The sequence below is a fragment of the Vespa mandarinia genome, chromosome 3 (genome assembly GCF_050613455.1).
Source record: "Vespa mandarinia isolate Hongniang chromosome 3, ASM5061345v1, whole genome shotgun sequence".
Lineage (NCBI taxonomy): Eukaryota > Metazoa > Arthropoda > Insecta > Hymenoptera > Vespidae > Vespa > Vespa mandarinia.
Window position 1 is genome coordinate 2,664,770 of NC_140812.1, and position 20,391 is coordinate 2,685,160.

General features: G+C 30.1%; 6 protein-coding genes across 9 annotated transcripts; 3 read left to right on the plus strand and 3 right to left on the minus strand.

Moving 5' to 3' along the window:
* The first annotated feature begins 65 nt into the window (after positions 1 to 65).
* Positions 66 to 1,456, plus strand: LOC118448758 (uncharacterized protein F13E9.13, mitochondrial). The gene is made up of 6 exons (XM_035882441.2): positions 66 to 232; positions 322 to 404; positions 474 to 614; positions 681 to 880; positions 947 to 1,074; positions 1,151 to 1,456. Exons 1-6 carry the CDS (start codon positions 91 to 93, stop codon positions 1,348 to 1,350), a joined length of 894 nt encoding a protein of 297 aa, XP_035738334.2. The 5' UTR covers positions 66 to 90; the 3' UTR covers positions 1,351 to 1,456.
* Positions 1,457 to 3,219: 1,763 nt separating this feature from the next.
* Positions 3,220 to 11,218, plus strand: TP53INP (Tumor protein p53 inducible nuclear protein). 4 transcript variants are annotated; one of them, XM_035882436.2, is made up of 4 exons: positions 3,220 to 3,311; positions 6,857 to 7,054; positions 7,447 to 7,847; positions 8,155 to 11,218. In XM_035882436.2, the coding sequence occupies exons 2-4, from the start codon at positions 6,892 to 6,894 to the stop codon at positions 8,308 to 8,310; spliced, it is 720 nt and encodes a 239-aa protein (XP_035738329.1). In that variant the 5' UTR covers positions 3,220 to 3,311; positions 6,857 to 6,891; the 3' UTR covers positions 8,311 to 11,218. The 4 variants fall into 4 exon arrangements, with proteins under 4 accessions (XP_035738329.1, XP_035738330.1, XP_035738328.2 ...); XM_035882437.2 differs by lacking the exon at positions 3,220 to 3,311 and adding an exon at positions 4,344 to 4,484; XM_035882435.2 differs by lacking the exon at positions 3,220 to 3,311 and adding an exon at positions 5,731 to 5,811.
* LOC118448764 (uncharacterized) lies at positions 9,301 to 12,138 on the minus strand. The gene is made up of 3 exons (XM_035882453.2): positions 11,888 to 12,138; positions 11,651 to 11,815; positions 9,301 to 11,546 (listed from the first exon to the last, which is right to left on the minus strand). The coding sequence occupies exons 1-3, from the start codon at positions 11,973 to 11,975 to the stop codon at positions 11,233 to 11,235; spliced, it is 567 nt and encodes a 188-aa protein (XP_035738346.2). The 5' UTR covers positions 11,976 to 12,138; the 3' UTR covers positions 9,301 to 11,232.
* LOC118448760 (uncharacterized) lies at positions 11,948 to 13,766 on the plus strand. Its single transcript, XM_035882444.2, has 6 exons — positions 11,948 to 12,071; positions 12,282 to 12,416; positions 12,500 to 12,755; positions 12,929 to 13,074; positions 13,203 to 13,303; positions 13,382 to 13,766. The coding sequence occupies exons 2-6, from the start codon at positions 12,345 to 12,347 to the stop codon at positions 13,527 to 13,529; spliced, it is 723 nt and encodes a 240-aa protein (XP_035738337.2). The 5' UTR covers positions 11,948 to 12,071; positions 12,282 to 12,344; the 3' UTR covers positions 13,530 to 13,766.
* LOC118448761 (uncharacterized) lies at positions 13,662 to 15,730 on the minus strand. Its single transcript, XM_035882445.2, has 4 exons — positions 15,519 to 15,730; positions 14,820 to 14,989; positions 14,094 to 14,246; positions 13,662 to 14,007 (listed from the first exon to the last, which is right to left on the minus strand). Exons 1-4 carry the CDS (start codon positions 15,716 to 15,718, stop codon positions 13,832 to 13,834), a joined length of 699 nt encoding a protein of 232 aa, XP_035738338.2. The 5' UTR covers positions 15,719 to 15,730; the 3' UTR covers positions 13,662 to 13,831.
* On the minus strand, positions 15,719 to 17,773 carry LOC118448759 (mitochondrial coenzyme A diphosphatase NUDT8). The gene is made up of 2 exons (XM_035882443.2): positions 17,571 to 17,773; positions 15,719 to 17,194 (listed from the first exon to the last, which is right to left on the minus strand). The coding sequence occupies exons 1-2, from the start codon at positions 17,622 to 17,624 to the stop codon at positions 16,475 to 16,477; spliced, it is 774 nt and encodes a 257-aa protein (XP_035738336.2). The 5' UTR covers positions 17,625 to 17,773; the 3' UTR covers positions 15,719 to 16,474.
* Positions 17,774 to 20,391: the final 2,618 nt, after the last annotated feature.

The window sequence follows — 20,391 nt, forward strand, 5'->3', positions numbered from 1 at the left end:
TGTATCTACGCAGCACTGTGATCACATGTTATAACATATATATATACTCCTAAGAGTATACGCTGATTACATATACAATATGCTTTTTATATGTTCCGTACTTTATGCAGAACATTTTGCGTGCTCGAACCACAGAAGTTAAATCTAGATAGAAATATGTTAAGATTTCGTGAATTATTTCCAAAAAAATCATGTTCCATTATAGGAATGATACATGTTGGTGCATTACCTGGTATAAGATCTTTTTTTCTTTTATTTAATATTTTTTGTACAAAAATAGAACTTGGAATGTTAAAAATATAATTTCAATATATTTTATAGGTACTCCTAAATATAATGGAAATATGAAAGAAATAATAAAAAATTCATTGAGGGAAGCAATGATTTATAAAGATTGTCAAGTGGTAAATTGTTAATAATAACGTTAAATCTTTTGTCTTGTGTGATTATTTTTTTTATTGTACTATGTTTAGGATGGTATTATTGTAGAAAACATGCATGATGTTCCATATGTTAAATCTAAAGACATATCATCTGAAATTACAGCCATGATGACAAGAATTTGTATTGAAATAAGGAAATTAATGCCTGAAAGCATAGCTTGTGGCACACAGGTATGAGTTAGACTGGTATATAATTTTATATAAATTATAATTTTTATTTTTTTATTGATTATACAGATTTTAGCAGGTTGTAATAAAGAAGCATTAGCTGTTGCAAAGGCTGCTGATTTTAATTTTATCAGAAGCGAAGGTTACATTTTTTCACATGTTGCTGATGAAGGTTTTATGGATGGTTGTTCAGGAAATCTTCTTCGTTATAGGAAATATATTGACGCAAATAATATTCTTATTTTTGCAGATATCAAAAAGAAACATAGGTAAAAATTAACTATATATAATTTAATTATTTTGTTGTTACGTTTTTTATTTTTTCAACCATGCAGTTCACATGCAATAACATCAGATATCAACATATCAGAAACAGTCAAAGCTGCAGAATTCTTTTTAGTCGATGGAGTTATATTAACAGGTTGTGCAACTGGGGATCCTGCAGATGTACAAGAATTGAATGGTACTGTTCCAATATTTTAAATTAAAATATGATTATATATATTACTTACATATAAGATAAAATTAATAATGTACAGAAGTTAAAAAAGTGGCAAAAGGACCTGTTCTTGTTGGATCTGGAGTTTCTATTGATAACATAGATCGTTATATGTCTTCAGACGCGGTAATAATTGGATCAAGTTTTAAGATAAATGGAAACTGGGAAAATGCAGTTGCTAAAGAAAAAGTTGATAACTTCATGAGAAAATTAGAAAAGATACAAAGGCAAAAGTATTAACACAAATTGTTAATTAATGTCTTTAATTTATATTAATTAATTCGTACTATACAATTTTATACAAATAATATTAATTTAAAAACATAAAATCATAAAAGATTTTCGTATGTTTCCTAAATCCTATTAACAAAGTAAAATCGATAAATACATTACACGCTTTACCAATTTCAATCGAACAATAGGATAAGATTAAAAATCATTTGTACATATATTTATCAATCATTTTTATTTTAATACACTTAGTTATTTCTTTAAAAACCCATTATTACACATAAAGAATAAAAGAATTATAATATTAATGACGAAGTATTTACAATGTACACAAAAGTTTTTCGTTGATGGCGAAGTGACGGAAACCCTTTGAAATAACTATCGACGTGACAAACAGCGCAGTCTCATGAAACTATCATTCTTTCCTATTTAGTCAGAGATATTCTTTCGATTCTGTAAAAATTGTACGCGCTTTATCGTTTTTTATAATTATTCTAGATGGCTTTTAATATATGTATATTTCAATATGACTAATATAAATAAATTATCTATTAAACATAACTGAACTAATTCGATTGAAATATCATCCTTTGGTTTTGCATTCGTAGTGATATTTGACGATTATTGAATTATATAAAAAAAACTGAAACAATTATCATTTAACTTCTTTATCAAATCGTTTATTATTTTCGCTCAATATAAATTTCTAAAGCTTTGAGAACCACTGTCGAATGATGGTATACATACAGTGGCATTATATACGTCACATCTAACCACTCAAGCTGCTGAGTACAAATCAAACGATTGTTTATGTTTAATTATTTGGTAATTAGCATAACTAATCGTATAATTCTCGACTGTGATCCTCGTAATCGTGATAACGTGTGACGTTATATTTTTGTTGTATAAAATGAAAGAAGAATTGAAAAGATAAATAATTTTTCAGGAAGCTGCATTGGTTTCTATCGTTAAGAAGCGTCCAGCAGCTGTTCGCTCAGCTGAGCGTTCTCCCACTTACTTAGTTATCTCAGTACCGTGATATAAAGACTAAAGTCCCCTTTCATATTTTAAAAAATCATTAGCTCGAATATCTACTTAATGCGCATACGAATTATAATTGATAGAACTTTCCAAGAAAGAAATATATCGATGCCAAGTCGAAATCATTTTCGTAAGAAATATTGCACATAAGTTCTATTTTTGTGATATATGTCTTCGCTCCTACGAGAGAGGACAAAGGCATCATATAATTCTTACGATACTCGGACTTGCCTTCTGTCGATATTATGACGACCTTTTGACGTTCTAAATTGAGCGAACGGTAACAACTTACGCGTGTACAAAGTTCATCTTTAATGATTAGAACAACGAACGAACAACGCATATTTTCTTTTTTTTTTCGATAAAAAAGTACTTTTATAACCAAAACATTTATGAAAGCAATCACGATTCCGATTCCTACTAATAGATGAATGAATGGAATTTTATGATGGCGTGCGATCGATCAGAACTAATCGTCTACGACGATGTCATTTTTGATGGTATTAATAATTTTACGATAGAATTATAATAAGTGCACGTATATATGTATATATTTTGTAAAAATAATAGCGTGACATTGATACTATATGTTTTTTGTACGTATTGAACATTAGAATATATAAGAGAAATAAATAATCAAAATGGAAAGGTGAAAAAGTGAAGAGTATTGACATCTGGGATGATGACTTATCGTCATCCTCGTGATACGTTCCTGTCTATGCTTTGAAATGATTCTCCCTCACCGGCCGCGCCATGCCGCTCCTTCTACTATCGCCCTACTCGTCAACCGTCCTTCCCCCCCTTCCAGGATCTCTACCAATCAACGCTTCTCTTACCCAGCCAGCCATCCAGCCAGCCAGTCGAAATCAGCTGACGACTGTTACTGCGGGCAGTTGCTACCACGGCTCCTCAAACGCAACATTGTTCAGGCGAGTGATTCCGTTTTCTTCTCTATCGTTTTTTGTTTTCTTCTTTCCATCTTCTCTTTCTCTTTCGTGTTACTTTCTTTACGTGTCACTTATATTTTACTGTCTCTCTCTTTTTCTTTCTTTTTCTCTCTCTCTCTCTCTCTCCCTCTCCTCTCTCCCCGTCTCCCCCTCCCCCTCCTTCACTTTCTTACATAAGATCTTTACTTATATATACGCGATACTTCAGTTAATTATTGCGGAAGAAAATGAGCTGTCAAACGTGATGAACAAAACTCATTCTTATTCGTCTATCATCTATATATCTACTAGACATAGGAAAAAGAAAAAGAGAAGGGGAGGGGTTAAATAGAAAGAGACAAATTGAAAAGAGGGATAGACAAATAAAGAAAAATCCAAATATTTGTGTGAAACAAGAGATATACGAAGGGAACAGACTTAAGATTTAAGTTTTCGACAATCTATTACAAGTTACGTGCTTACGTGAGAACACGCGCGCGCGCGCACATTCGAAGTAAAGAGAGAAGAAAGGAAAGAGAGACGTTTGTAAACGAGTATGAGTGCACCATTTATATGAACACACGTATATGCATCCACGCGTCATATACATAAGCGAGCCGGGATCATCGTATCATAGTTTTACATCTTTTCAAGAGATTCTATTGCGTCGAGGAAAACTACTCGAAGTTATACGAAGGTTTATAAGGAATAAATTCGAAATCAAGGTCATTTTCAACTACGATTCATCCGTATAGATCATATCGAGGTTCATCATTGTGATCAGAAAGAAGACTCGTAACTATAAAAACGTTTCGACAATGTTTAAATCCGAATTACGCGGCTTTTTTCAAGGTCATTTGTATAAGCTCAATTAATATGAAATTGAATCAATTAGAGAAGTGTATAAATATCGATTGTTTTATTATTATCGTAAATATAGAAAAATGTTGAAGATCTTTCAAGTGTATCTTATTGTTTACGATTGTTAGGTGTTTCCCATTTTTGTTAAGATAGAATTTATTTATCATAAAACAGTGTTAGAGAAGAACTGGTAGAAAGTAGTTCTAAGAAGGGCTACTCTGCCGTTGTGTCGAGAGGGGGACGATCATTTGAAGCAGTCTTTGTTTGTACGTATATTTCGTCGGCTACAGCGCGTAGCAACCAAGTACAGAACAGGTAAGAGGGTGCTATTGGTGGGGGATACGTTTTTCCAATAGGTCCTTTAACGGTGAATCTATACATTTCATTATAATTCTAATTTCATTTTTTATTTTTTTCCTTAGAAATATGATTTTCTCTGATTAATCTATCACAAAGAAAACTTGTTAGACTTTAACCTCAATAGTTTCTTAATCGAAATCTTAATTACGTCTAATCTATTGTAAGGTGATAAAACAGATTTTAATTGAAAATTGTAAACTAATATAAAATGTCATTTGCATTGCAGAAAATATGATCACGCGTTTTATGGAAGATATATTTTTGTTCTATCCTATATAAAATATCGTTTGTTAGATTACAAAGTTATCATTGCAACAACGCGTTATACGGCCGTTATTTATAACTACTCTTTTATCATTATATCACAGATACGCTATTAATTAGTAATAAACTTTTACTAAAAATTCTATGTCCGATAAGATATAAGAAATTTCATAAAATATATTAAACTGTTTATATTTATAAGATAAATAAAATTAACTTGTTACTTTGAAGAGATATGTACTCAATTGATATATAATAATTATAATATAATAGGTTATAATATAGGTTGTAATATTGAAATACTAATGATAGATAAAAACGTTATTTCACAATTTGTGGAAGCAGAATAGAAATAACGGTTAAGTCACGTTGTTTTAGTTGGATATTTATATCGTTGGAGCTCGCAGTGTCGTTATCGTCATTAGTGCAAGGGCAATGGCAAGGTAGATACGTGAAAGGCATAGCACGACCCTCGGGAAACATGTTCCTTTGCGACAACGAAGGAACAGGCCGTTGACACCCTCTTGTGTATTTTTATTTTTCTCTGACGAAGTTGAAATCATTCTTGCCAACACGCCACACAATCCATTGTGCAATATCGTCGATTCGCGAACAGTTCATGAGCTAATGCTTCTATTTTTGTAGCGATATTTCAACGCTAGCCAGGAACGATTGTTCTTTTTCGAAAATGTTCTTACACTTCATATTCTATCTCTTAGTATAGCCTTTTTCTTTCTTCTTTTTTCTGCCTTTCTTTTCTTTTTCCTTTTTTTTTAATCATAAAATAAATCAATTAAATAATTTTTAAATAAATTTCGAACTTTGATCAAATAAAATGAACAATATGCTACATACGTACTTTCTTTTATTTATTCGCTTATTCATTTGATTTCATATCGGAATAATTTGTTTCTTTATTTATCGATGTAAACTATAAAGAAATGAGAGAGAGCGTTTTGTGCTAGACAACAAAAAACATTGGCGTGAATGATTTTGAAGGTCATCGAAAATAACCAAGGTACGGAATTTTCTGTTCGTATTTGCGGATGCAATTTGATGACATAATTTTAACTTTTTTGTCTTCGTACATATAACGAAATCTCTCTTTAATGAAATTATAAATATCAATTTTTAGAATACAACTTTTCATTCGAATAATATAACAAAGACAGGCAGAATTAATATGTGAATATATTAAACCGATAATATAGATTAATCAAATATAATTGTATAAATTTATTTCGTTCACGTACGACGAATAAATTGTATTGAAAGATGCGAAGCGAATACGAATGATGAGTTTGTGTGTTGAGTTTTATTACCAACTTTCGATCCTACCTAGTCTTTAGTGGTAGACGTGAAAAGCGGAACGCAAATTGCATCATCGATAGAGATCCGACGTTTCTTATCGAGCTAAAATAAAGATCGTGTTAGTTCGAAACGCAAAGCTGACGTGGATAGTACTTATATATCTTTTGCGACGTGCTACAACTTGTTTTAACTTGTATCAATACGTTATGAAATGTAAAAAGTGTCTTTTGTCGATCGAATATAAAAACGCATGCGTTTTCAATTTTTATTATAAATACGTGATCTATGATATTAGCGAAATTTATGTACATAAATACTAACTGATACGTGTATGTATTTATTCAATTAAGTAGATATTCTTCGAATTTTTAATTATTGGAGTACCTGTCGGCCTTCTTTTAAGATTACACTTTTCATACATGGCGTAACTTCACAATAATTATACGATAGTTTGACCATGAACATGTATATATGGCAATTCGCCTTTCTCTTTAGTATTAGTAATTACGCATTTTGTGTAATACATGTTTATACTCGTGCGATAAACTAAGTTGACCTATTTATCGAAGAATTATAAGTCGACTTAAAAAATCAAAAGATACTAGTTACTAATGATTTTTTGTAGTTTTAACTAACAAAGAAATAACGTCAATATTCACTGTCACAACTATTTTCTTATCATAAATTCTAATAGCATTTATAATATTAGATATATGATAAATCATTCCTAATTTTATCTCTCATTCTTACAGATATTAAAGGGAAAGGAAGAAAAATAATAGACAACATGCTAAGTAGCTTGGCAAACTATTTACTAGGAGGTAATATCTCCACAACACAAAATTCGCGCAATGCTTCCAATAGTGAAAGTCTGGAGAATTTCCCTGTAGTAGCTAGACTCAGTCAGGTGGAGGTCGAGGGCGACGATTGGATCCTCATCGACCGCACTAGTAGGTTTAATCAAACTTCTTCAATCTTTTTTTATATTTCGTAGATATACGAAAAAAGAAAGAAAAATATTTAATATTTCGGTTGAAGTTTAAGTGAATCAGACAAAAATTACTTACGAAAGTATTTTATCTTTACGATTACTCTGTCTCGCGTATGAATTAGTCCATTGATCGCAATTCGAAAGTAGATAGGGTTGAATGACTTTTATTCGAAGAATTGATAAGGGATAACGAGAAGAGATGAATAATATCCGGTCATTTGGAAAGTACTTAACAGATTTAAATATAAAAAAAGAAATAAAACATTTATAAAATAAACAGTAAAAATACAAGATAATAATCATAATCATAATCATAATCAATCATAATCGAGTCCCCTTTTAATTTTTTAGTACCTTTAGTTGAGGGCGCAACGGCGCTGGAGGAGTCGTGGTATGTTACACCACCCGCATGTTTTACACGGGCAGGACCCGTAAATGTAGAAACCTCACCACTCGAGGATTTGTTAATCGAGCACCCAAGTATGTCTGTCTATCGAGCGACAACAGTGTCTCCGGTCGCTCCTGATACTCCACCGCCTACGCCAGACGCTACAGAGGAACGAGACCTCGAAGAGGATATTACTCCGCCTGCTCGTACCTCAGATTTATCCACCGTTTCCTTAGAACGTAGTCTAAGAAGGAGTGAGGATGACGATATATTATCCAGACCGGCCATCCATGACGGTAGACCTGCCAATAACCGGACCAATAGTGACAAAGTCCGAGTCATTCAGCTTCGTTCCGCTCAAAAGGTAACTATTATCGTTTTCGATTGTTTATATTAACAAGAACAATTTTCGACTTAGTCAATCATAAAATCCGTCGTGTTTATCAGATACAAACTGTTCATTGTAACGGCTATTATCTTTCCTTTTTTTCTGGTCCACTAAGATCTTTATTACCTTAACTTAGTACTTATGAAAAACTAATATAGCTTTGCTTATAAACTCTTCCGTCTAATTGTTGGAAGTGGCTCTAAAATGGGCGCAATCGTTATGTTAAGATATTCGTTATTGTTTTTTTTAGAGTATTAATCTTTGATTTCTATTGCATATATAGGTTCTTGAGAAAAGATCTACTCAAGCACTGAAAAGAGGTCGATTGGAGAGGAGTAACAAACTGAGGGAAGTGTTCAGTGTAAAGGGCAAGCGGCCACGCCGTCAAGACCGTTTACGTCTTCAAAATAGTGGCGCAAATAATAACCGAAAATGCTAGTCATTCGATCTCAGGCCAAGGTGTACTTAAATTTTTCCTTCTCAAGAAAAAAAAAGAAAGAATGAAAAAAGACAAAACGGAGAAAAAATAATTCGATTTATATATTATTTGATTTTAATTTTTGTTATGGTTAATTAATTAATTATTCAAGGCGAATATAAAAGTGGGATTGTTCCCTTTACGTGCGAACACGTCGTGGAAATGTATGGACGTATGAGATATTTTGAAAATGATGATGTAGATGTGTGACTGTGGTAATCTAAGAGTTTCTCGAGTCGCTTTTATTCACGATGAACTTATTAGATAGTGTCGTCATGCTTTTGTCCAGTTTTTAAATCAATTCTTTTATCATATAGATAATGTAGATATCAATAGATAATGTTCAATTAGAACGAATATATGTAATAGTATGATTTGTTGTTTGCTTTGCAATTGTAAATACAAGTGAAAGGATAACAGAGCTCCTTACTTATTCGAAAAACGCGTAGTAAACTCTGGAAAAAGTTTTATCGACGCGTTTCAAGTCCTGATACTCTGATGCTCCTGTCTACAGTTAGCCTATAAATTGCGTGCTCGAACAGACAGGGGTTTGTAACTTCGTTAAAAGACAAAACATTTGTGCTTTGAAAATGCAACACTTTCTTTATCGAGTGTCGGAGCGCCTCTTATGTGATGACATTATAAAAAAGAAAAAAAAAAAAAAAAAGAAAAAAAATAGAAAAAAAAAGAAAAAAAAAAGAAAAAAAAGAAAGAAAAAAGGAAAAAAAAGAACAAAGTTTTATTACGTATGGTAGATATCGCATATTAAAGAAGCGATATTGCGACACTTTTTTACTATAAATCGTATCGTTTTATCGTTTTAAAGTATGTTTAGTGGGGTATAAAGCAATTATTCCTCGCCCCCCTCTCCTTGCGTAAAAGACGCAACAATGGTGTTCTATTTTAACATATAAATCGATACAATTTGGAGTATCGTTACACAAAGACGGCAGTTCGTAACCTCGATAGTCAAAAAAAGAAAAAAGAAAAACATTCTCAAATCACAAGTACTTTGGGCGTATTCACCGTGTGAATCTTATACAGCTTGAGTCTTACTCGAGAACATTGTGATCGATGCACGAAACGATGCCACAAACAAAAAAAAACAGGTCAAGAAAAATATTTCGGGACCACACTTCTACTTGTGGATTATAACTGAGTCCCTGTTAATCAGCGGGGTGTAGAAACTGTTATGTGCGGGTCTTCCGTGGAAAAAAAAGATGTATTAAAAAACGTTATATAGAAAATAATTTTTTTTTTGTTACCGTGAAACGGTACCAGTTATTTATGACCATAAGAAAGATACGGTAAACGATAGAGTATCTGGAAACAATCTTTTAGTGTTAAAAAAGTGGGCGAATGATCGACTATATTCAGGTAGATTAAATTAGGTTTTCATTGATGGACGTTATGCACTTAAAAATAACGATAAAGTGATCGGAGTAACAAGAAAATATGTATTCTATATTCACTCATACTCTTGCTACTCTACGTATGTAAAATGCCTTCATTATATGTTGCACATATGTTAGATTTGAATAATACACGTAAAAAAAGTATATATATACATATATACACACACACACACACACACACACACATATTGTTTTATATTCTTGATCCGAACATTATGTATATATACACATGTATACGTGCGTACTTGTATATAAAGGTAGAAAGATTTTCTTTTGAGCATAAATTTTAAGCAATAAGTGGTAACGTACAGTAATTAGATACATTAATTGTGTAACATCCATTAATGAAGATCTGACCGATACTTAAAGAAATAAGTATCGATATAGAATGTTACGTGAGAGTGCGTAGCAAACGCACGCATATACACACAAACACAGCTTTGCGTAGAGTAAAGATGTGAATTTTTAGTATAATTATTAATAAAGCAAATTCTACTTCAGGGAAGAACAATGGCTCGTATTTTCGTTGTTCTTCTTGGTGGACATTTCGAATGACATCAAGCATATTATATATGTTTGATAACGACGCATCATTAGAATGAAAACAAATATATAATCTTATATATCACAGCGAAAAGATTACAAAAATAAGAAGCCCGATAGATGCGCGTTGTAGCGCATTCAATTTTGCGGTTAATAAGCGCATTCGCTAGTAATATGCATCGATGCGATATATCTCGATAAACTGATATACAAACACAATAGGTGGTGTAGTATGGTGTATTAAATGAATTTGTTCAATTCTTTTTGTGAATTGTGCACGTAAAGAAAGCAAGTCAAAACTGACAATTTCAATATGATATGAACTTTCGGAAACTCGCAGTTTCCTTCAAAGAATGTTCTGTGTTAAACGTATGATGATTTTTGTGAGAATATAAATAGTTACGTTCCACGATGGTGTCGCCGATTGACACAAATTAACAAAAGGAAACATAGATGCAACAAATTAAAAAGAAATAAAAAAAGAAAATCTCGTTCCTGAGCCGTTATTTAGCGATGATGTATACGCGCACTATGTATGTATCTCCTAATGAGCGGCAGTGATCATTTTAAAAACAATTAACAATTAAAACATTTGATTATCGATCGAATGTTTCGAAGGAATTTAGTCGAATCAAGTGTTCTGTATAATTTGCAACTATCTTATACACCAATTCCTTCGATTCTATTATATGACTTGCGCTAGTGATTAATCGATTAATTATATTATCTAATTGTACGTTCGTGCACCTTGACCCTAAATAATATAATAAAATATTTTATGTCATTAACGTCGTCTCTTTTTCATCGAAAAAGAGAGTTCGTTCGATGCAAGGGATCGTTTATTTTTAAGGGGAAAAAAAACAACAAAAAGGAAAGGAGAGAATGATGGGACAAAAATATGTCATTAACAAGGATTATTGCTGAATCAATTTGTCAAGTAACCATTTAACTCTTCTTCAGAGCTTTTACTATCGACGAAACAAGCCCAGCTATGTACAGAACGTAGAGATCTAGTCTTCGGATTGCCAATGAAGCGACAATAATCTTTACAACTTGATAATAGCAACAACCTATCTCTCTTAAAATTCAGAGGACTGTTAATTTGTTCACCAACTCGGTCATATAAGTTTTCATATTTTTTAAAAAAAAATATTTCCAAATTACAAACGAGATTTCCGAGTTCTTCTTCAAGTTGAGAATAGCGCGATGGGATCATACTAGGTTCGCATCCTGGAGCGCCTATTTCATACAATTTATCGATATTATAGAAAAGATCTTTTTTTTCATTAACGTTTCTTTAACGTATACGATTGTCACAGGTTAATAATTAAACAAATAATAACCTTCAGTGTCCTGTATATTTTCCCAACGGATCATAGCTTCGCGTAACGATTTATAAAGTTGCCGTCTTTTCGGACAACACCATAATCGACTTTTAATATCCAATCGTGTCCTTTCTTTATGATTAAGTGCACTCCAGTTTAAAAAAAATTGTTTCAATGATGGTGCTATAGTAACATATATAATTATTTTTAGGTTAATTATTGATGTGTTTTTAATTTATCAAAAATCATAAATACCTTGAGGTATTAAATCAAATATAACGTCACATATTTCTTCAAAAATTGTTTCATCAACCTCTTTTCTGGCGCGTCGCTTAAAGTCCATAATTTAATTTATAATCTTAGATTTTATTTTACAATCGTATAAAGTATGACAAATCGATAAGGATACAAATGAATATCGATTGTTCTTTTTGTCAATGTATGTATATACATGTATCTACACATATGCTTGTTCAGATATAGTTTTTAAAGAAATCATTTGAAAATTGCAAACCACAAATATTTTATTAAAAACATTAATATCAAAGATTATTTTAAATAGTATTTTAATTTCTCGAAAAAAACAACAAACACTTAATCTTCAATTACCCGCTCCTTTTTTGTATTTATTACTACTATTTCTTTCAAGATGGCGTCTTAATCTCTAACTATATGACAATCGCGCCAATTCGAAACTTGAATCTTTACTAATATGGCTATGAGTCGAATAACTTTACGTCCGGATTTACAGGCATTACTCGATAATTTTACGCATCTAAAAAACGTAAGTTACATAAATGATTATTGTATTGACTTTTTATAGTATTTCGAGTATAAGTAAATTATTAAATTATTGTTATTGTGCAGGTATACTTAGCGTTAAAAACATTCTGTAATATTCAGGATGAGCTGTTACAATATGAAAAAGCTAAATCTTCCAAAATGGAAGAAGAAATAAAGAAAATAACAAAGACATTTTCATCTTTGGAAGAACAACGTAAAAAATCTATAGAAGAAATACGAAAAGAGAAGGAAGAATTGAAAACAGCTTTGCTTGAATCCCGACAGGAATGCAATCATCTTCGACTCGTTTACATCGATCGTAATATCGAAGATGAGCAAAGTATCACTTTTATTTGTTTTTCTTTTATATAGAAATAATATATTCTTATATATTATTTCTCATATATATATATATATATATATATATATATATATTCATCATAAAAATATTTTATTATCTCTCATAATATATTAGTAATATATTATATAGAATTAGTAAAGAAAAGTATACAGTTTGTAGATTACAGGATGAGCTCGAAGTATTGAAAGCTGAATTAGCATTACAAGAAGAAAGATACAAAGAAGAAATTTTTAAACTCGAAAAGCAGTTTATAGAAGAATTACAAAAATATAAAACATTATTGGAATCGAAACAACAGGTATTTGACTTAAATAAGTGTGCACTAAATGTATAAAAATATAATAAAATGTATATACATTTTTACATACTTTTTAGTTTATATACTTTCTAATATGTTGATTTTGTTATAAAACATCTAATACGCAGAATCAAAGAAAAAAAGCAAAGCATCCAGCGATCGATAACATGTCAAACCAACTATCAGCAAATGTTAAAACTAAAAATACAAAAAAAAAACCATTTTTCAGGCAATAAATTTGTTATATATTGTAACATATCAAATGATGAAACTTAATATTAAAATTTAAATTAAACTTTACTTTAAGGTGGTCTGGATTAAATGTATCGAAAATGCCGAAAGTTATTGCTACTGATATGGAGAATGAAGATGATATAGACGAAGATACGTCGACAATTACTAAAAGAAAGAAAAAACTTTATTATGAAGATAAAGAGGCGATAATTGATATATAATATTCACATTTGTATATATATTGATTTTCTTTATAAATATTATTTAAAATATTATTAAAAATATTATTTTCTTTATAATTATTTTGTTTACAATTCTTAATGTTTATAAATCAATTAACATAATACATTGCATTTCTCATGTTAAGTAATCACATATATAAATTTTATAGAAAAAGAAAGCACATTTAGATGGAACATTTAAAAATTATGTGGATATATTAAAAAAAAAAACATACATATATAATTTTAAATACACGTAAACTGTCAAATATTGAATGCGTAAAATATTAATTAAAATCTACTCATTTGCTAATTTTTCTTTTTAAAGAATTCCAACTGTCTGTGTAATCGATTTTAAGATGTCCATATGTATTCAAATCAAGATTTAATGGTGCTATCACATCCGTCATATGCTTCTCTTCTACTGGAGCCATTCTTATACTCATATAATATTCTTCCACGTTATATTGCAATTTATCTGTGACAGGTTAATCACATAATAATAATTTGTAATAAATAAATTTATAAGAAGAAAACTTTATAAATTATAATTGTAAATCATACCAAAATATCGTACATTATCGTTGGATATATTCCGATGAGAATAATTTCTTGCGTATCTATGATCTGTATCTTTACGTATTTGTGAATTTGCGTATAAGGATCTATAATCATAGTCCGATATCGAATAATTTTTCATTTCACAAGATGGTAAGGCTAAAAAATATAAAAAGATCAAATCTTATCTATCTCAATAGATCGATATTACGATTCTTAATATAACTTAAAGTTAAATTGCATGAGAAAGAAAAGTGATCGCGCGCGAAAGAAAAGTATAGATGTAAAACAAGTGCTTATTAAAAATTAAAGAATATTATAGTGTATTATTTGTATTGGTAAACATTTTGTTTCGCTCGACTTGATTAGACTTTTGCTTGATTAGGTATTGTAAAAACACTTTAACGATAACTTCCGAGAGGTATTAAAGAAGGAGAAATTCCATTACAAGTACAAAATAGAGAAATTCGTTGCTTTCGATTGTATGTATGTGTATATACAAGACGTACTTCATGGTACTCAATGTACATACATACGCATGCACACGTAAACGCATGAGCGCATCACAGGTACATTTATATCAGGCAAGTTATGTATCATAGTCATTTATGGATTTCTCCCTAATTCTTGGGATGCATTGATTATTAATTTCATTGTAACGTATTATTTGAAGATAATTACAATTTTCATTTTGTTACATAAATTTTATTAATCATAAAAAAAATTATTTACCAGAAATAGGTGAGTAAATTGAATACGAAGCAGTATTCGAAACTTCATCTTCGTAGATGGGATGATGATAATAGTAGGCATTGTTCTCCTTTCTGCAGGACGAGTCACAGTATAATTTTTGCGTAAAGGCTGGTATACTATACTGTGGTTCTCTTAATGATTGGCTATACCTATTTTCACACGACACAAACTATATTATTTCAGTTCTCATTACGATAAACAGATAATGAAATCTACGTAGAAAATATATGTGTTATTACAAATATTATTATTAATAAATTTATTATTATACAAATTTAATATTATACAAATAATATTATTAATAAATGAATTATTACAAAGTTAGATGTTGTAATTTTTTAAAATATTTATACCCGATCATGTTTTCCATTCGAATAAAATGGGTAGCTTTTCTGTGACCCTGTTACCAACGACGCATAAAGATTTTTATTGCTCGTAATGTTGGTGTCTTTTTGTGCAAAAATGTACGATCGCAAAGTTTCATTTCTTACATTTTTCGCAGTATTTATTATTTGTCATATTAATTACAACCATTAAATTTATTTCGTATTTGATAATTTCTTTCTCTTTCTTCTTATATTTAAATACATTATTATCATTTTATATTTAAAGGAACTTTTAATAATTTTGAATTCTATAATTTTATAATAAATTCTATATTACAAATTTGTCTCTTACCAATATTCAGATTGACAACAAGTTCGTCGATCCTGTTGATAACGCAATGTCGGAACATTAATACTATATCGTCGAAGATAAACATAATTTTCCAAATCCCAAGGATCAATGTAGTGACGATCGCTATTGTTAGAATTTTCACCTGAAGTCGTCTTCTGAGAATCGAATGAATTCCAGTATATCGAGGATTCCATCGGCATTTCAATCCTTTATGAATTCTTATGAACTTTGTTTTATTTTTCTTTTTTTATTCTTATTTTTTTTGTAGATATCAATTCTCACTTTACTCTTACCATTAAATTCTAAAGTATATGCATGTGTAACTGCCGCGCATGCGATTTTGCGACTGTCTTTCGTGAGGGAACATCGAGTTCACCATACCATTATTTACCTCTCTTCTTTTCTTCCTAACTCTCTCTCTCTATCCCTCTCTCTCTCTCTCTCTCTCTCTTTTTCTCTTTCTCTTTCTGTTTTCCCCACTCAATTCATCTCTATTTCTCTTTCTATTCTATTAAATATACATTCACACGTAAATACCGAGTGAAACCAACTCCTTTCACACCTGTAATATATTCACCATACTACACGCGTGTGTATGTATATTTATATTTTTAATGTATTTGTTACGAATTTCATAAATAAATACATATACACGAGTTACTATCATTTTTGAAATCGATGGAAAAGTTGCCAAATAATGAAAATTTATAATAGAGCGTATACTTATAAAATATATACTTTCTCGAATAAATTTATTTACAAAGAAAATCATTGAAATATTAGAGCAGATGATTTAATAATTTAAACATGTATATATAAATATATATATATATATATATATGTATGCGAAAAATATATATAATGATAAATATATATACTACATTTCTATATAACATTTGTTAAAAAGACAATTTTTTAGAGCTATTATATTGTACCCTAAATATTTGTATCGATTATCAATTATTTTGACCGGTTACAATTGTACTATTCTTATTTGTTTTCGTCTTTGATGAAACTATAGATTTTAAATGAACAAGCTTATGTTTATACACTTCGGGTAACAAAGCAGATAAAGCTATATGAGTAATAGCAGCGGTAAGACCCCAAACACGATGTTTACCACCAAGATAAGCAGGCAATGTGTAGCTATCACGAAATTGTGTAAAACGACATAAGGATGGATTGCAAAAATCATTTAGATATATAATGAAAGCTTCTTCGACTTCATCAGGATTCCTTTCTAGTTTTTCCGGATCTATTTCACCTATGTAACCTAATACCGGCATTATGTTTATATTTTTTCCATTGATTAAATTGCCACAAGTCCATATGTCAATCTTTTTTCTAGGTATTTTTAATTCTTCCCAAGTTTCTCTTAACGCAGTTTCTTCTAGGTCACGATCAGTTTTATCGTACATTCCACCTGGGAAAGAGACTTGTCCTCGATTTGAATTCAATTTTGAAGATCTCAAGGTGTAAAGAATTCCAATTTCGCCTTTATACATGCAGATTGGTATAAGTACGGCCGCTTGATTCACATTATTTTTGTATTTGTACGTCATCTTAAAAAGTTTGAATTTGTTGATGCAAGACTTCCGATTTTTTTCGCAGAGCACTTCTTCTGGTTTTAATTTGACTGCGTCAATCTTACTAAAACTCCGTTGGAATTTCGCGGACTTAATCATAAAAAGCAAGAATAGAAGAGATTTTTTAAAATGATATAATAGTAAAATATAAGTTTATATGTATAAAATAATTCATGGCTATTACTCGTTCAATTTTTATAATAAACGAATTAGGCATTATTGAATATTTTGGCTTTGTTAAAAAAAGAAAGAAAAAAAAAAAGATAAAAGTTTGTTTCTAGAAAGAGACTGTCGATGAAGAAAAATAATATCGGCTGAGCATATTTTGTTTCTTGTAATCGAACGAAGATATACGAATATTTCCGAAAAGAAATGACCACAACGCCCTCGTACGAATCATTAATGAAGTAATATCATCATCTCGACACGTGATAGATATTATTCTGAATAGGAATAAAATACTTACTAGAACTGATATTTGTAAACTTCTTGACAAAATTCGTAACTTAGCCATTTCCATTGTTTTTCTTATATGTTAAAAGTATTAATATATTAAACTATTTTTTAGAAAATTATTGTTACTTGATTGTAACTTATGAAGTTTTTTTAACAGCTGCTAGATGACGGCTAAATCGATATGATTTGACAATTCGTACGACAGTAGATAACTAAATTCCCCGAAATATTGTAGGATTGAAATATTTTAAGTTTTATATCCGTTACTTTCAGAATAATTTTTAATTCAAAATATTATTTACAATGATCAAAAAAAGGAAAAAGAAATTGACAAAAGAAAATGAAATTGTTTTTTCTTTTTCTTTTCTTTTATGTATATACAAGAGAGAAGACCCAATTTTTCTTCGTTTTCATAATTGAAGGTTTGCGTTATTTTGTTCGACAACGGGATTGGTGGAAAATAAGTGCGCAATTGTCAATCTAGTAAATCCAACACCGGAAAAGTAAAATATTTCCCTTCTAATCTTGATACTTATTCGATGTAAGATTTAAAAGGGCCATTTCGATCAAGTTCGATTAACTTCAATCAACGATTAGCTCGATCACCAGTCTAGCCAACAGCAGAACTTTTAATCGTACTTCGTTTTTAACTTATGTATTTTCATGATATCAAAAATCATTAAAAAAATTTTATACATAATATGGAAATGAATATATCTATTCTCTTAACTTATTTTAATTAATATTTTGTCTGTTTTATATTATGTAATAAGTTTTTATATAAGTTTTTATATTATGTATATAAGTTTTTAATGGTTATTGATACCACAAGGATATAGATTAAGAATGGCATATTTACAGTTAAAAGTTGTGCTGTTGATTACATTGCTGATCAAATTAATTGTTGATTAAAGTTAATCGAACTTGGTTGAAGTTCTTTAAGTTTTGAAAATATTTGTAATGGAAATGAAAGTCTTACTAAACTCTTTGATGGATCACTTTTAATTCCTTCGACTGACATATATATCAGTTTTAATCTCTCTTTAATTGAGACATAACACTACTTGCCGTTTATTAATATTGTATAGTCTTTGACATGAGTTAACGTCCCCTAGAATTATACAAGGATTGCAACTAAATTATCTTTAATAAAACCGTGGATAGCTTATGATAAATCTTTTTAAACAAAGTTTTTTTTTAGAATGATGAACAATGTATTATAATTTATAAGAATTTTTTGTATTCATTTACGTAGATCTTATGCGAAAATTCAATTGATTAATGGTTTGGTTTTCAAAAAATTTGTCCGATACACTTCAATTGATTTTTAGATAAAATAAGTATGTTAGAAAAACAGGTACTTCTATTCGAACAATCCGATTATCTCTTTGAAGTAGATATGTAAATTTTTAATGTTTAATCATACAATTGGACATTGAATATATGGCTATGTCCTTGAGGCTATTAAAATCTCTAACGGATGAATTTTCAATTTAGTTACTAAAATAGTTTTTTGGAAAAGTTAGGAAAATGACATAATAATTCGTAGTTTGCCTATCATAATTTCTATTAATAAAAGTACTGCTTCTGTTCATTATAATAAACTCTTGTTCATTTAACTATACTTGGTTAAATCTTTTATTAAGAATTGCAATTCTGTACATGACAAATAAGTTTTTTCTTTAGCTGTATTTGCTTATTTATTCTTAGCCGACCAAACAAATTTTTGTCCTATCTAATGACGCGTTGTTCTTCCAATACAATTTACAACTTTGTGATTCAAAGAAAAAAAATAAGAACTACTAATGACCAATTTTCTTTGCATTCCATTACGATTGCCTGTGTAATTTAGAATAAGTGATCGAAAATAAGTAGCTACGGATACATCCATAGCCTTGGTATCGAAAAGTTTACTCTGTCTCTTTGGCAATGGAATGTCAGCATCACTCACACAAATTCAGCATTACTATCTCTGCTATTACTTATGATCCGATTTTTTACTCGTCGAGCCATGATTACTATACGCATGGAATTCTGTATGATAACTTTAGTTAAAAATCAGATCAGATGTAGAAAGTTTCGCTCAAAGTGTCGAATAAGTGATATTGTAAATATTGACGGATAGACATAAAATATGTTTGTTCATAGCATCGCATACCAGATTTATTGATATCAAATATCTCGTTTACATCACCAAAAAACATTAATAATGAAGCAAAATATCCCGTTCATTGCGTTGCATGAGTATTAGTGCAGATATCTTGTCAATAGTAACGAAAAAGTTAGCTTTAATATGGATATAATAAAAAATTCTTTCACGTAATAGTTTCAGAATTTTAAATTTGATAGTTTCTTTAACGCACGTACGAATTTAAAATATCTACAATGAACATTTCACTCAGTCGGTGAAAATGAATAGTCTGAATTTGAGAGTTTTTTTCATTAAGTATGTCTTATCGCTATTCCTCCGCTAACTTTTCAGTGCTAATAATGACTGGAAAGTCTATAGTAGCTATGCACGATAGTGTTGTCGGCTATCGCATTTTCTTTGCCACTTACACGAACAATTTCGGTGGCGAATTGACCAATAAAATTTAACTGTTTAATTTGTCTTAATAATATCTTTGCCGACCTCTGGTAAAAGACTAAGGTCAATGATCTATCTTTATAATAAGTTATCTCCTTTCTATGAAGTTTCTATTATATTTGATTATTTCGTAGTTCACCAGTAGTTGTTGATAGCTCCTGATTATTTTTACTTTACTAGTTTGCACTGAAGCTTTTTCGAAAATGACATTATAAAGGCCATATTTTTATGTCCCGATGTTACT

Bases quoted from the DNA above. Each gene is read 5' to 3' on its own strand.
- LOC118448759 (XM_035882443.2), bottom strand. From the start codon at position 17,624: ATGGAAATGGCTAAGTTACGAATTTTGTCAAGAAGTTTACAAATATCA. The intron at 17,195-17,570 runs GTAAGTATTTTA...TTTATGATTAAG, and splicing joins GTTTACAAATATCAGTTCTA to TCCGCGAAATTCCAACGGAG.
- LOC118448758 (XM_035882441.2), top strand. From the start codon at position 91: ATGTTCCGTACTTTATGCAGAACATTTTGCGTGCTCGAACCACAGAAG. The intron at 615-680 runs GTATGAGTTAGA...TTGATTATACAG, and splicing joins GCATAGCTTGTGGCACACAG to ATTTTAGCAGGTTGTAATAA. The intron at 1,075-1,150 runs GTACTGTTCCAA...AATAATGTACAG, and splicing joins AGATGTACAAGAATTGAATG to AAGTTAAAAAAGTGGCAAAA.
- TP53INP (XM_035882435.2), top strand. From the start codon at position 5,781: ATGATTTTGAAGGTCATCGAAAATAACCAAG. The intron at 5,812-6,856 runs GTACGGAATTTT...TCATTCTTACAG, and splicing joins GGTCATCGAAAATAACCAAG to ATATTAAAGGGAAAGGAAGA. The intron at 7,848-8,154 runs GTAACTATTATC...TTGCATATATAG, and splicing joins AGCTTCGTTCCGCTCAAAAG to GTTCTTGAGAAAAGATCTAC.
- LOC118448764 (XM_035882453.2), bottom strand. From the start codon at position 11,975: ATGGACTTTAAGCGACGCGCCAGAAAAGAGGTTGATGAAACAATTTTT. The intron at 11,816-11,887 runs GTATTTATGATT...ATGTTACTATAG, and splicing joins ATTTGATTTAATACCTCAAG to CACCATCATTGAAACAATTT. The intron at 11,547-11,650 runs GTTATTATTTGT...TGTATGAAATAG, and splicing joins AAATATACAGGACACTGAAG to GCGCTCCAGGATGCGAACCT.
- LOC118448760 (XM_035882444.2), top strand. From the start codon at position 12,345: ATGGCTATGAGTCGAATAACTTTACGTCCGGATTTACAGGCATTACTC. The intron at 12,417-12,499 runs GTAAGTTACATA...GTTATTGTGCAG, and splicing joins ATTTTACGCATCTAAAAAAC to GTATACTTAGCGTTAAAAAC. The intron at 13,304-13,381 runs GCAATAAATTTG...CTTTACTTTAAG, and splicing joins AAAAAAAAACCATTTTTCAG to GTGGTCTGGATTAAATGTAT.
- LOC118448761 (XM_035882445.2), bottom strand. From the start codon at position 15,718: ATGCCGATGGAATCCTCGATATACTGGAATTCATTCGATTCTCAGAAG. The intron at 14,247-14,819 runs GTAAATAATTTT...TATATTTTTTAG, and splicing joins AATTTACTCACCTATTTCTG to CCTTACCATCTTGTGAAATG. The intron at 14,008-14,093 runs GTATGATTTACA...AACCTGTCACAG, and splicing joins CGATAATGTACGATATTTTG to ATAAATTGCAATATAACGTG.